General features: G+C 47.7%; 1 protein-coding gene across 3 annotated transcripts in view; it reads left to right on the forward strand.

The window, feature by feature from the left end:
• Positions 1 to 15,577, forward strand: part of EGFLAM (EGF like, fibronectin type III and laminin G domains) — a 178,575-nt gene that overhangs the window by 148,529 nt on the left and 14,469 nt on the right. Inside the window, exons 17-20 of one of the 3 annotated variants that reach the window (XM_019464217.2) lie at positions 1,718 to 1,834; positions 4,329 to 4,509; positions 10,322 to 10,345; positions 13,319 to 13,397. In XM_019464217.2, coding sequence (XP_019319762.2) covers positions 1,718 to 1,834; positions 4,329 to 4,509; positions 10,322 to 10,345; positions 13,319 to 13,397 — 401 coding nt within the window. Of the gene's footprint in view, positions 1 to 1,717; positions 1,835 to 4,328; positions 4,510 to 10,321; positions 10,346 to 13,073; positions 13,201 to 13,318; positions 13,398 to 15,577 lie in introns of those variants that run through there. The other 2 variants (XM_019464218.2, XM_019464219.2) reach the window with 2 other exon arrangements.

Raw genomic sequence — 15,577 nt, forward strand, 5'->3', positions numbered from 1 at the left:
CTGAAAGCCCTTCTGCTTCTTTAATGAACACTGCCTTCCCCTCCCCCTCCCCAAACCCCTGCCTAGTTAAATAAGAACGCTGCCCCAAGGTTACTGATGGAAGGCAATTCTGTCTATGTTCCAATCAAGACCTCCATGCTGTTCCCTGGTGGGACCTGGGCACTGTGAGACTCTCCTAGATCCTGTACCTTCCTCTCTGTTCTGTCTCTCCTTCTCTATATTGACCTGACCCCAAGTCCGTTCTCCTCCCTCTGGCCTGTAATCTGCCTAAAACACAGATATAACTATTTTTTTTCTGCTTAAAGCTTGATGCTTTTTGGGTAGAGGGCGTTTCTAAGCATGCAGTATCTGGCCCCTCCTTGCCTCTGCCCTTATACCTACTATATTCCTCTCAAGCGCTGACTTTGACCGATTTCTATAATTCTGACTCTTCCTTTACTACCTCCCAGACTATCTGTGTCTAGGGTAGGATATGTGCACTCCCTCCTCAAGTGCATCCAGAGTCCCCTGAGCAGCCCTTGCTGAGCTAATCCCACCTGCCCATTTATGTGTCTGGATTCTGCCTCTGAGGGCAGAAACCAGGTCTTCCTTATTTACTGTTGTTTGTCTAGCATTTAGTGCCTGGGACACAGTAGATGCCCAGTAATATTTGTTAAATTAATGACTAAATGCTGCTACTATTTATATTTCCTTTTACCATAAATCAAAGGAAATAATGATTTATGTTAGAGTCTCAAATTTCCATTTATCTCTATTTGTTGTCTTAGGACATTTTCACATTTTGCTTCCAGCTCATGTGTGAAAGAGTTTAGACATTAAATATTATACACAGCTTGTTGTCTAGCCCACCCGTTAGAGTTTAAGCTGTTGAAATGACCGGTAACAGGGCAAGGCTTTGGGGGTTGACCTGGGTAGTTTTCTGAGAATTTGGAAAAGAGAAGAATTTCTCTACCCTTTGTAGTTGATAGCAAGGAATGCCTCCCACCCACCGTGCCTTCCTTTTCTCTTGGCCTGAAGAGGTTTTATCTTTACCACTGCCGAATATAACAATAGCTGGTCAGACTGGAATGCTGATTAATCATCCAACTCTGGGCAAAGTGCTAAATCAGTGGGCTCTCTGCCTCCAAGAGAGGCTAGGCTGGGCTCAAGCGGGTCACAAACAGCTCCAGAAGATCAGCTACAATAAGGGCTTATTTCTTACTTGCATTACATGTCCATCAACGTTCAGTTGCAGCTCTAATCTGACACCCTGGCTGAAGGAACAGGGAGAGAGGGAGAGGGCACTGTGAGTCACCTTCTGGCTCTGAAACCTTCTGCCCGGAAGTGATTCATTTCCCTTCTGTTCATGCTTTATTGGCTGAAGCAGGTTACCTGGCCCCACTCAAGAGCAACAGGTTGAAGGTCATCTCCCTGCAGGGAGAAGGGGCGCTTCTGGAGAAGCGCTGAATACTGGCGGACAGTAATGCGGCCCACCACATTCACCGTGACGTGTCTAAGTGGTAGATATGATGGCTGCCATTTTATAGATGATGAAACTGAGTCCCAGAGAGGTTAATACATTTCCAAACATACAAACAGGCAGTAAGGTAGCAAATGCAAAACAACGTGAAAGTCCAGCCGGCCTGTTGCAGTGGGTCCTCAAGGTGTCTCTACCGTTTGGCAGACCTTACTACCTTTTCTGAAGCTATACCGTGTTTTGGTTTTCATCTGTTGGCAGGGAGGCTTCACACAGATTAAGTGCAACACGGACATTTTTATTGGTGGAGTCCCTAATTACGATGATGTGAAGAAGAACTCGGGCGTCCTCAAGCCCTTTAGTGGGAGCATCCAGAAGGTACAGGCTTCGCTTTTGCATGTTTATTGTGTGACCTTGACTACAGACAATGGAATTAAGAACCGTGATCAGTGGAATCTGCAGGATCCAAAAAAGAAGCTTGGAGGAAGTTTTCACGTTTTAAGGTTTTCTTTTTTAATGCTAGCAGCATAGCTTTCCAACCCCATTTTCTTATAACGTCTGCTCCTGGGCCCCCGTCCAGCAGCCATTCCACGAAAGCAACTCAATGAAGATGAGTCTTTACAATACATCCACCGAAGGATCCAGGCATTGCTGGGGGAGGCAGCGGGCATCAGGTGGCTGCAGACAGGCTTCTACCAAAGGGAAGGAAGCCAGTGGAGTCTCAGAGCAACTCTTGGCTCTGTGCTTCTCTCTGAGGTGCCTTTGAAGTTCCTGCTCAAGTCAAGAGCCAACTCTCATCCCACCTCCACCCCCATTCCTACCCCTGCAATTAAGCAGTTGCAGCTCATCAATCATGTAACCACGCTCTTAAGAGCAGAGATTAAGGAGTCCTTCCATAGAAGGTTCGGGGGCGGGGGGGTGGAATCATGCAGCCAGTGAAAGATACAGGACATTGACCCCACACATATTTGTCTGTTATTCCTTCTCTTGGGGCTGCCCATGACCTCTCCAGTTTCAATAATATGTTTTGTCTGTAACAGAGGTGCAGGCTGACTCACCAAACCAGATTTCCAGGACCATCAAACATTAGGGAAAAAAAGCATTTGAAGAAAAAGCATATTCAATTGCTGGATGTTAGCTTCGTCCTGTTTTCCTTTAGCAACCAGTGGTGGAATGTGGGCCATTGATCCTTTCTAGACTCGGGGTGAAACATGAGAGAGGCTAAAATGAAGGCAGGACAGTGAAAGAAAGCCCTACTGTGATTTGCACATCTGGGCACTAGGAAGGGCCCCGTGGGGCTCTGTTCCCCTCCTCTTGTATCCCAGTGTGGAGCACAGAAAAGGGGTCCAGTCAATATTTGCTGAGGTGTTTCCCTTTGTTCCTGAACTGTGATGCCAGCGACACCTCATCTCAGCCCATTGTCCCCCGTCAGTGGGTTTGGCCATGTTTCATCATGCGTTTGAAATTCTCACTGAGAAATCAAGCTGAGATGCTAAGAGGCCTCACCGCCGCCTCCCTCCCGGCCCTTGTCAGGCTTTGCCCCCGCCCCCTTCACGTGGCACACACAACCCTTTCCTCCCCACGTCCCGGAAAGGCCACCCGCCCCTCCCAGTGGCTGAGTCACTGGCTGTGCCACGTCCTGAAGGGGATGGTAGCCTCTTGGCCTGTCTCAAGGACGTATGACTGAGTTTCACAGACTTTCCCTTGAAGCACGAAAAGGGGAAGATTGTAGAAGGATTCTGGCTACTCTCTTGCAGCTTGTAAGATTCAAGACTGGGAAAAAGTGTTCTCCTAACTCTCCTGACACCCTCCAAGGACTAGGCAGGCCTATGGAACCATGGATTAGTGGCAGGAAGGACCATGGCTAACCTCTTAGGACCCCCTGCAGGGTGGGGGTCTTTCTGAGAGGTGTTCTGTCTCCTGGTTCTGCAAAGCCTGCCTGACACCAAAACACCCAACAGCTCAAGGTAAACACACTCTCCAAGTGGAGGGCTGAAAACGTTGGGTCCCCCAGACGTTATTTGGGGCTGGGAAACCCAGTGACCTCTCCCTATAATTCATCATTTTCACTAGACCCCCATTGCAGGGAAAAGGGAGTGAAGGCAATGGAGCCCTCTTGTCCCAGGGAATTTGCACAGCAATGACAAGAATGTGATCTGAGTGTCACTTTTTTTTTTTTTTTTTTAAATAGTGGGGAAGGGGATGTGGGGAAGGGAATTCAAGAGTGTCAGGGAGAAAGGATAGCAGGAAGGGATGGGACAATCTGGGAGACCCCACTGATGGAGCTGTAGATGACACGAGACCATCAGCCAGAAGAACACAGCAGTACAGGGAGAAGCTTCCCCCAGCCCCATTGCCACTAGAAGGCGTCAGTTCCCCTTTGATTTCTGCCTGCATGATACTTCGTTCTGTATTCTTCCCTACTTGGCTTTATAGCAGCACCTCTCAACCTTGGCTGCATTTTAGAATCACCTGGGAAGCTTTTAAAAGTTACTGTTGACTGGATCCTGCCCTCAGAGCTTCTGATTCCATTGATCTGGGTGAGACCTGGGGCATTAGTGTATTTCTTAAAGTCCCCCAGGTGATTCTAACAGGCAGCCAGGTTGAGAACCTTAATTTTGTATTTATTGAGACTTCTTTACGACCTCCCGGAATCTTCCAGGACCAGAGGACGCTTTACTCTCTGCAGATTCTCCCAAGGGCCACAGAGCATCACTTCAGTGCCTGCATCACTTACTTGGCGGTAAAAACAGGAACCAGACACTTTCTCTTTTATGAAAGCTCCCCCATCACATGTAGCTGAGGTTAACAGGCTGAGGGGAGCTTTAGCAGACTGCAAAGATGTTTTCTGTGTTTACATTTTCTCCCGAAGATCATCCTGAACGACCGAACCATCCACGTGAAGCACGACTTCACGCGGGGCGTGAACGTGGAGAACGCAGCCCACCCCTGCGTGGGGGCCCCCTGCACGCACGGGGGCAGCTGCCGGCCCAGGAAGGACAGCTATGAGTGTGACTGCCCCCTGGGCTTCGAGGGGCTCCACTGCCAGAAAGGTACACGGGGCGGGGCTCAGGCGCTGCACGGGGAGCAGAGGGGACCGACTTTTCCAGAAGGATCTGGCAACCCCGGGACAGCCGTGCCAGTGGTTTTTATCATTGATTTCAGTAACGTATTCAATAGCATATGAGATGGTTAATTGTTACATTAAACAAGAATTGAAATGCTGAAATGCCTCTGTAACAGTAGGTAAATGGCTCCTTTCCTGAGAATCCCCTCAGGGTCTAGCCACCAAAAGGTTACATCATAGTGTAGGGGGGTTCCCAGGACCCCTGCACCTGAGCCATGCCTGTCCTCATAGGTGGAGACTTTATAGGCTGGTAACTATTTTGACCCCTTCCTGCGAACGCTATAAAGTGTTCTAGGGGCGCCTGAGTGGCTCAGTCGGTTGAGCTTCTGGCTTCGGCTCAGGTCATGATCTCACGGTTTGTGAGTTCGAGCCCCGTGTCGGGCTCCGTGCTGACAGCTCAGAGCCTGGAGCCTGCTTCCGATTCTGTGTCTCCCTCTCTCTCTGCTCCTCCCCATCTCGTGCTCTGTCTCTCTCTCTCTCTCTCAAAAATAAATAAACATTTAAAAAAAGTTAAAAAAAAAAAAGTGTTCTGTATGTGGCTGAGAAATCACGCCAAATACAGAAATGTGTAAATTCTAAATAGGTTGCTTCAAACTACAAGTACAAATAACCTTCTGTAAAGTGCTGTTTTTCATGCTATTTCCTCTGTGCCTCAGTTTCTCATCTGTAAAACGGGAATAACCAGGCAGTAGTGTCTAACACAGTAGTGTCCTCTTTAGTCCACATGAGACGATGCATATTGCTGAGACAATGCCTGGTAAGTACTCAACCAGGACTAGCCATGTTGTTACTGGGGAGAAAAATAAAATGCACTACAGGTGCGGTGAGCTACTCAGCTCCTTACCTTCCGTTGTCTGAAAGCTAGAACAAGTCACAGGTGGTGAGTCCCTGCTGGACTGAGATTTTCACATCTGCCCTAGGGAGGCAGAGGCCACGGATCTGGTGTCTAGAAGAGGCCTGCCAGCATATGGTTATCATGTTCGGCCATATGGATCTTCTTGTTTCCAACATCAGTATGGCCTCACCTGTCCGGGAACTAATAAAAAAAGGTAGACAGGCCAAAGGAAATAAGGCAGGGGGGCAACCTAAGTGAGGGGATGTGCTCTCTCTCTTTCCTGTTTATTTCCAGGTTCCCGATCTTTATCAGAATTATGGCTTAGGGGAAGACTGTTAAGTTACAGGTAGATATTGCGGTATATGGAATGCTAGAAGAAGTTGTTTTGCAACAGTCTTGGGAAATATGAATGCTAATTTGCTGGCTGGAAGCCTGAGTAGTATTATATTTAAATGAATTCTGAAAACTGCCTGGCAAATTATATGAAATATATTTATTAACATAGCTCACCCTAGCAGTGAACCTCCAAAGAAGAGTAATTGATCCATTTCTGAAAGATCCTGATTATAATTCTAACAAGCAAATCGTTGTTTAGCTAATAGTGGGTACTTGCAGAGATTTAGTTCGAGAGTAGCCCATTCATTCAGAAAATTGAGTTTGGATTTTACACATTAGTGTTTGAATTTCCTGGGTCTCCAATTTTACCACAGGCAATTCAGGTTTGCTCCTGCCTTAAATGCTAACATTAATGGTCAATATATAAAGTCCAGGCTTAAATGAACATGCAGCTTTGAGAACGAAAGGAAGAAGGACGGGATAATTTGTGATCTTGTTAACCCTCCTTTCCCGCTGTAGAATATCAGCCATGACAGGTGCAAAGCGCTCACATTTATAGCTTCATAACTGTAGGTTCTGGTTCAGTGAGAAACACATCTCACCGGAATGAGGAGTCAGATCTCCATGCAGGGCCTGGGCCTCCTGGCAAGATCCAAGGGAATGGACAGCAGCCGGGGGAACCTGAGGGGACCTTTAGGCCTCTTTTTCTGCAACGTGCTAGGCTAGAGTCAAGAGTAAAACCCAGGCAGACTATGAGCTCCCCTTGTGTTGTCTCAGTATTTTTTTTTATGCTTTGAAATAAAGATAATGCTCCTGGCAGAATGGCAGCTGTTGCCAACCCTAGGAAGATTTATACATGGGGAGCATGGCCTGCATCATGTCTTCTCCCATCATGTGGCTTGAGAGGATTAATGCGCCTGGGCACAGGTTAGGGCTGTTAAGGACAATTTTTTTCCAGGCCCCAGCAGGCACCCAGTGGTATGCAGTTACCATACAGACTCATTGGGGTGAGCATCTAGTCCTGAGTAAGGATGGGAAAGAGGGGAGAGAGATAGGCAGCTACACTCTTCCGTAGAGATGCATAAGAACATTCTAAAAGTTGGGTGGATTCTTAGTCGGGGAGACCAAGAATACTTAGAAGCCATCCTTGGTTGTCAGGATGAATCCTGACAAGTAGACAGGAGACAGTCTTGTCAAATCCAGCAAGGTGATCCCTAGCTTCATAAGTTAAAAGTTTGAATTTTCCCCCCTCCCTGATAATGTTTCAAAAGCAAAAACCTATTCATAGTATCCCCTCCAGAAGTTAAACTGGTCCTTTCACATTGAGCGACATATTGCAGACGTCACCAGCATCTGACCTCATTCAATCCGTACCACCTCCTTCAGGAATTTCGTTTTGGGGATCCTCGTGAGTCTAGTTTTCTCCAACCTGGTCAGGGAGTTTGTGGCAGGCAGGCGGTTTCCACGAGGGCCCTCGCTGGGAGATGGACACTCGTCCTCACCACTTGGTGGCACAGGAGGACTGGAGCCAGAAACTCACACGAATCCTGGAGTGGTGCTAGACACTCAGACCATCGCTATGGTTTGGGGACCTCCCCCTTTGTTCTTGCAAGGCTGAGCCCAGACGGAAGTAGGGATCAGGCTCCCGCTGAGCTCCTCGCTGCTCCCAGGGCACAGCAGGCTCCCTGCAGCGCCAGGAGCTACAGAAACCTGAGCCTCTCCAGCCCAACGTGGGGAACCCACCAGGACAGGAGAAGCCAGAAGTTCTTTTCCCCGCCCCCAAATAATTTATATTTTATTTTATTAAAAATTTTTAAATATATATATTTTTGTCAAGTTAGCTAACATACAGAGTATACAGTGTGCTCTTGATTTTGGAGGTAGATTCCCATGATTCATCGCTCATATACAACACCCAGTGCTCATCCAAACAAGTGCCCTCCTCAATGCCCATCACCCATTTTCCCCTCTCTCTACCCCCGCCCCCAACCCTCAGTTTTTTCTCTGTATTTAAGAGTCTCTTATGGTTTGGCTCCCTCTCCATTTATAAGGTTTTGTTTTTTTTTCTTCCCTTCCCCCATGGTCTTATGTTAAGTTTCTCAAATTCCACATATGGGTGAGAACACATGATATCTGTCTTTCTCTGACTTATTTCACTTAGCATAATACCCTCCAGTTCTATCCACGTTGCTGCAAATGGCAAGATTTCATTCTTTTTCATCGCCGGGTAGTATTCCATTGTATATATGTACCAGAAGTTCTAACCCCCAGCCTGCTTCTAACTTCAGGTGCCTACAAAAACCATAAGGCCTGACTTTGGTGATTCTCTCGCCTTCCATTTGGGGGCTCTCACTCTTAGATGCCTCCTGCCACCTCAAACTTAGGCACCCCATATAGCACCCCAATACTGAGACCCCCTTCTCATTTCACCAGAGGGGCATCACCAAGTCCTCCCTCCTCATATAACATATGCCTCATCCTAAGGGATTTCTGTTCTCTCTACTCTCATCCAAATTTACCCATCTTGTGTGCAGTCCCTCAGAGTTCCTGTATCTAAATAAGTGACCAGCAAGTTAAAGCAGAGTTTCACAAGGCTCGTGTAAAAAATTAGGTTCTAAGAAATATTAATGACTGCTTTGAGCATACACACACACACACACACACACACACACAGACAGGCAGACACACAATCACATACACAAAATGGCAGTGGGGTTCTGTGGTCAAATAAGCTTGGGTAATCCTGAGCAACCACAATTAAACAGCTCTCTCTTCTGCGGGACTTCTCAGGGCCTTGGCGATGATCCAAGTGTCTACGACAAGGGTACAGGATGCAGCTTCTTCCTCCTGGGCTTCTCCCAGCCAAGGGCACACAGGCCACCTGGGAAAGAACTCAGCCCTGGTCCTCCCTTCCCTTCCCTGCATTGCTGAGAAGCTTGGGCTCAGATCGTGCAGGACCCTGCAGGCCACTAGATGGGGGTGTTCCTCTGTAGCACGTGGGCTGTACCCCACTCACAACTGACAGCCAAACCGGTTTGGTCACATATTTGTCAGGGAAGCGCAGTCCTAAAAGATCGGATCTTGCCTCATCATTACAGATACACCACAAATGCAACATTTTGAACATTTTATATTGTATTTAGCAAATGGACAGCGTATTGCTGGGTCTGATTTAGATGATTTTGTTATTTATTTATTTGGTCCCAGTGTATGAAAAAACAGCCTCAGTAAATATAGGCCATAATATATGAAAACTCAGTATATAGAACCACAGATTAAAAAATACATTAATTATGCATAATACAGGGAAGTTTTTCCCCTTGGGATGCTGTATCATTAAACAATGGAAACATGTGGGAGTGGTCGGCCTAGATGTTGCTCTTGAGATCCCTGACAGCTGGTCATAAAGAAAAAGGTATTCTGTTGTTCACTCTGTGCCTACAGAGTAGGCGTCATGTAACCAAGAATTCTGTACCAAGTAGAACTTTCCAGCAAGGGATGGAGCTGCCCTGTGGATGAGGGAGTTGCCACCATCGGGATGGTGTTGGGAAAGTCAGATCACACCCCCCCCCCCCCCCCCAGGTCCTTCCTCTGCTGTGGTCCTGTGAGAGAGCCAGCACTCCCGTCAAACTATTTAGAGTCTTTTGGGAATTTCAGGTCCCTCAAGTGGAAAATTCGCTTTGCCTGGCTTGGATGCTGCTATTCATTGGGGTATTTTTTTGTGTGTCAGCAGATGGCACAAGCTTCTGGGTATAAATGGGAAGACGTGACAAAAATACTTGTCGACTAGTGTAGTTGCCGCAGAAAAAAAGACCATGTAGAAAAAAATTAGATTAGGATAAAATATCGTCGTGTTTACAATATTTAAATAAACCACAAGGGCCAGAAAGGGCCAAGATGGTCATTTCTGGCTCTAATGTTTTAGTATGGAATTAATATTTATCCATATGTACTGCCTACGGTGAGTACATTTTCTCCATTTTGTACTCAGTCATGTCATTTCTGGAGCATCCCCCTGACGTTTGTTAATCACAAAATAAGCAGGGTTCTTGGATCTTCCAAAGGGGAGGTGAAGGTGGGAATTGGGGTGGTATTTTTCCACTACAGAGAGAAAAGAGGCAGCTCTTTTCGTCTTTTCCTCTTTCACATGTAGTCTAGAGGCAAGAAAAGTAATAATCATGGACAAGGTAAGTGACTCTTTAGCAAAGAACTACTTCTGCAGGTTTAGAATAAATGGGGATTGTTGGTTGAAGGTCAGGGGAGCCTCAGAAGTGTCAGACAACTTACATCTCTTCTTTGCCCACCGCCACCCCCACCCCCACTGTTCAGTGAAGACTTAGTTAGAGAGGTGAGTCTGTGACTTGGTGTAATCCTGCTGAGAACGATCCCAGTGGTCCCTTTGGGATTCTTACTCACATTCCCCTAAGAGGGTGAGCTGGGCCCTCTGCAGGGATCTATGAGGGAAACAAGGCTGGTTTTCGGGGATCTGCAACCAAGAGAATTGGGATTTTATATTGACTGTGGAATTCTGACTTTCCCTATTCTGTTCCATGCTGGCACCTGGCAGAGTGTGGGAACTACTGCCTCAATAGTAAGTACAGTACGTTCCACGAGACACTGGGAAAGCACCCTGGGTTCGTGCCTGGGAGAGTTCTGGCCAGGCCACGGGCACAGCACGGGCCGACCACATGCAGAGGGTATCCGGGGAAATGGTGTGGGCCTCGGACACTACCAGGGTAGTGGGAATCCTCCCTCTAAAACCACCAGCCCTGAGAATGCGCTGGTCTCCCAGCTTGTCTCAGGAGGAGCCTGAGCCCCAGAGCCAGGGGGCTTAGCAGGCAGCCGGACTGGGCTCACACGGACCCCTTTGAGGCTCTCTGTGTGCAGGGCTGGTGACATGTGACAAGAACATCCTGACCATTTCAAGGAGTCCAGGGGAACGATGGCTCTTGGCCACAGGCCCATGTCCGTGGCTAGTAACAGCAGGGATGGGCCCTGCCTGTGCCTCTCTCCCTGGGGGTGAGCCAAGCCCAGTAGGGGAGCCTTGGCTATGTTTAGCTCTGGGAACGAGGACTCGTCGGCTTGGATAGCCTCTCCTTTTTCCTTCTGGGCACTCGTATCCTGATAGTAGGGGCCCGCATCCTAGCTGCAAGCCCCCTTTTACCTCATCCACTGTTGCCCTCTCATTTCTGCCTCTGTTCTTCTGGGTCCTTCTCTCTCTGCCTGGCTTTCCTGCCCTGATTTTCTTTCCCCACCTGAAGGCTGCCTGTCCACCTGCTCTCCTTTCTTTTCACACCATCTCCCTTCCTTCCTTATAGTTTTCTTTTCGAACCTTTCCCTTCTCTTTCCTTCTTCCCATTTGTTTTTCTACTCAACTTGTGCTGTTTTGCGCCCCACTCTTTTTTCCTCTATTTCCCCTCCTTTCCTTCCCCTCTTTCTCCTACCCACTTTAACCAGAAGGGAGAGAGGCTGGTGGTGCGACCAGAATTTTAAGCTACAATAGCCCCCCGCTTATCTGTGGGGGAAACGTTCCAAGACCCCCAGTGGATGCCTGAAACCACGGACAGTACAGAATCCTATATATTCTATGTTTTTTCCTGTAAGGACTTACCTACGATAAAGTTTAATGTCTACATTAGGCACAGTAAGAGGTTAACAACAATAACTAATAATAAAATAGAACGTACATGTAACAACACACATAATAAGAGTTACGTGACTGTGGTCTCTCCCTCAAAATATCTTATGGGACTGTCCCCACCCTGCGATGCTATGAAATGATAAAATGCCTGTGTGACGAGGTGAGTGAGGTGGAAGGCGTCACGCTCCTACTGACTTCCTGAGGGTTGTCAGGAGGATGATGTCCCTCTGCACCGCGGCCGACCACAAGAAACTCAAAGTGTGGATGGCAAAGCCATGAGTCAGTGGGGGCTACTGCACAAGAGCCTTTCTGGGTTCTAATAGGCCCTCTCAGCTGGCTGCCCCCTGTCCAGGGCTGTGCTGCACCAGAGAGCAATAGACCAATTTCTTCATAGTTCCCTCAGAAACGATCTTAAACGTTTCACTTCTCTTCCTTTGGTTTTCTTGTTTCCTCCCTTCCTTCCTTCCTTCTCTCCCTCCTTCCTTTTTTTTTTTTTTTTTTTTTGTATTTTTATGAAAAGATTTTGGGAACTTGCCAACAGAGGACCTTCTATTAGGGCTCAATGTCATCGGGTTTGAGCGTTTGCTGTTGTCTCTCTCTCTCTCTCTCTCCATGTTTAAGAAGTTATGCTTCAACTCTCCTACTGTTCATAGTATCAGATAGTTACACACTTCCTCTCCTGGGTGTAGAGTCAGCTCAGTGTCTCCTTTGTGTCAACTGCGTATTTTTGTGAAACTAGAACTCGTTTTATAAGCTGCCTTAGGGGCGCTTGGGTGGGTCAGTTGGTTGAGCATCTGACCTCAGCTCAGGTCATGATCTCACGGTTCATGGGTTCGAGCCCCACGTTGGGATCTGTGCTGACAGCTCAGGGCCTGGAGCCTGCTTCGGATTCTGTGTCTCCCTCTCTATCCACCCTCCCCTGCTCATTCTCTGTCTCTGTCTCTGTCTCTGTCACTCTCACAAAAGTAAACATTGCAAAAAATTAAATAAAAAGCTAAGCTGGATTTTTGTCTCTCATTTCATACACATTTCTTTGAAAATGAGATTCATTCCATGTTAATTTCCTTAAACTGTCATTTCTAAAGAGGAAAAGATATTGCTAACTGTGTGGAAACGGGTGATTCCTAAGGAAAACAAAGTGATGAGAAATTAGGAAGAAGGAAATGTACTTCTAAAATACTGGAAAGTTTTTGCTGAGTGGGCTGAGGGCCAGAATTAGGGAGAACCCGTTGGCTTATGGTCTTTTGCTGTCTTAGCTGTGTGATCTTGGGCAAGTCCTTGATGATTCTGTGCGTCATTTTCCTCTTCTGTAAAATGGGAATAACCAACCCTCCTTCATACTCCCTGCTACTTCATGGGATTGTAGTGAAGATCTTATGAAATGTAACACTGGGAGGTGATTTGTTAAAAAAAAAAAAAAAAAAAAAGAGTCATAAACCTTATCCTGCCCACCTCACCGATCTCTTGAGGTCATGGCTGAAGGAGTCCTGGGGCAGATTGGCTTCAAACAATGCAGTCCTGGTGGGCTTTGTTCGGAGAATGTTTTCTCTGCCTCCCTTGGAGAGCATCTAGGGTTATCCCCAGCTGTTCCCCACATGGCCCCGGACCTGCTCGTTGGATTCCAAGAATAATTGGGCACAGTTCAAGTTTCAACATATTGCAAGGACTTCTCAGTAGTGCTGAGGCCAATAGCAGTGACAGCCAGCCCCAGGGAGGCAACCACAGGGAGACACCAACTCCCAGCCACGACAGGCAGTTCTGAACCTGGCCAAGTGCATGTGCAGCCAAGAGGAAGGGGCTGACAGGTTGTTAAATGTCCCATTTCCAGGAGCTGGCTTCCTTTGTATTTTCCTGCCATGTGGTTGAGGGCTGGGGTCAAGGGAGCCATATACCATGTAACCTCCATTTTCTGTTCTGTCTCAGCGATCACAGAAGCCATCGAGATTCCACAATTTATCGGCCGCAGTTACCTGATCTATGACAATCCAGACATCCTCAAGAGGTAAGAAGTTACAGCAGGCACCATTCTCATCTCTGTGGGGGTAGATTTCTGAGTCTTTCCCAGACTTTTCCTTATCTTACTTGCCGGAAGATAACTCTCAAAGAAGTCCTTTTTGCCGTGGCCTGGGGGGGGGGGGGGGGGGGGGGGCGGGGAACACACACACCATAAACATAGAAACCAGAACAAAACAAACAAAAAACAAACTAAACTTGAAAAATGCTGCCCTTCAAACAACCCCATTACAAACAGCCCAAACCCTTTCTGGTCAAAGGGCCTGGAGAGAGGAACTACCCAGCTCCAGGATTTGCGATACTCGGGCTTTGAGAAGCAAGAAGGTTATGAGTATGAGTCCCCGGGAGGGGCAGTTCGCTTCACGTTGTCCTGTGGCCACAGTCTGCAGTGCTTCCCGGAACCATTAGCCCAAGCACCCCAGTGTTCCCACGGCCAGCCAGTCTTCAAATGCAGGTGCCGCTTTGTATCTTCCTTAGCAAAGGTCCTCTGTCCTCTGCAGGCTCTGGCCCACTCAGGGAGCGGCTTCTCAGCTCTCATGTGGGTACAAGGAGAAGCCCACGTCCTAGCCATGGCTTTCAATCCCTGGCGGCCCACGTCCTAGCCGTGGCTTTCAATCCCTGGCGGCCCACGTCCTAGCCGTGACTTTCAATCCCTGGCGGCAGGAGCTCTGGCACTGCTCTGCAGTCCAATTCTCCTGGTTTGGAGCATGTTTACAGGACAAGGGAAAGGCTGGCCCAGGCCAAGTCTTCGCCCTTATGAGACGCATCTTTGGTGCTTTTGGTTTGCCCTTCTCTCCTTTTTCCTCCTCTGGTTCTTTGTAGTTTATAGGGTGCCACCCCCCCAACCCTGCCACCAACACCATCATTCTAGAATTTTCCTTCATCTTCAGGTTGACTGCATCTTAACAGACTAAGGCAAAGCTTTAAGCCAAAGGCACCCAGTTCTTAGGGTGGAATCTGGGGGCTTCTAAGGGACAGAAGTAGTAACGAGACCTTTTCTTGCGGCATTGGATGTCCCTGGTAACTCAGAACACACACCAGGCAGGCATTGCTTCATTTCTTTAATTCCAGGTTGTATTTATCTAGGTTGTCTTTGCATGGGGCCTAGGAAATATGGATTCCCAGCTGAGAGAGAGCTTCTTCCTTCTTCAGCACTTTCTCCCCCCAAAACGGAAGGGCATTCAGTCCCCAGAAAACAAGGCAGTGTGAAGAGGGCCCAAGTCTTGAGCACCCTGGTGCTTAGTAAGAGGCACCGGGTGGTTTGGGGGAGTAGAGGGGTTTGGTGAGAGGAGGAGGTGCAGGGCCCCAAACCAAAGCAATTGCGTGTACACGCATGTATATGCGATGTGTGTGAAGCTGCAAGTGGAAGTCAAGATCAGGGTCTTTCAGTCGGATGCCTTTGGCTGCAAATAACAGAAGACTCAGCTCAAAATGTCTGAAAGATGAAGGGCATTTATCACATCACATAACAAGCGGTCCAGACTTAGAGTGGTTCCGGGGTTGGTTAAGTCAGCGATTCAACTGTATCATCAAAGAGTAAGTCTCTTCCATCTTCCTGCCCTGTTATCCTCAACAAGTTCCCCAATGGCCCGCCCTTCATGGTTATAAGACAGCTGTCCATAAGATGCTTGTAAGATGGCTATAAATCAGGGCAATAGCCAGTGGAAGTAAACATTTTTTTTTATGTGCCTTTTTTGTTTTTATTGTTTAATGTTTATTATTGAGAGAGAGAGAGACAGAGCTCAAGTAGGGGAGGGGCGGAGAGAGAGGGAGACACAGAATCCGAAGCAGGCTCCAGGCTCTGAGCTGTCAGCACAGAGCCCAACGTGGGCCTCGAACTCATGAACCATGAGATCATGACCTGAGCCGAAGTCGGATGCTTCACCAGCTGAGCCACCCAGGCGCCCCAACATCTGACTCTTTTTGAAAGGAAAAGAATCTCTCCTAGAATCCTCCTGATAAATTTCCTCTATCTCATTGGACAATATTGGTCACATGGCCACCCCTAAACCAATCACTGCAAGAGAAATGGAGCCATTAATGATCAGCTTATACTAATCAATGTATCCAGAGCAAGTAAAAGAAGTAAGGAACTTGGAATAAAAGATGGAAAAAAGCAGATCTCTAGTGAGTAGGTCAGGGCTGGATTCTCTGCACCCGGCCTGGTGG

This window comes from Panthera pardus, unplaced genomic scaffold (assembly GCF_024362965.1).
Source record: "Panthera pardus isolate Hobbes unplaced genomic scaffold, ASM2436296v1 HiC_scaffold_2, whole genome shotgun sequence".
NCBI classification, from domain to species: domain Eukaryota; kingdom Metazoa; phylum Chordata; class Mammalia; order Carnivora; family Felidae; genus Panthera; species Panthera pardus.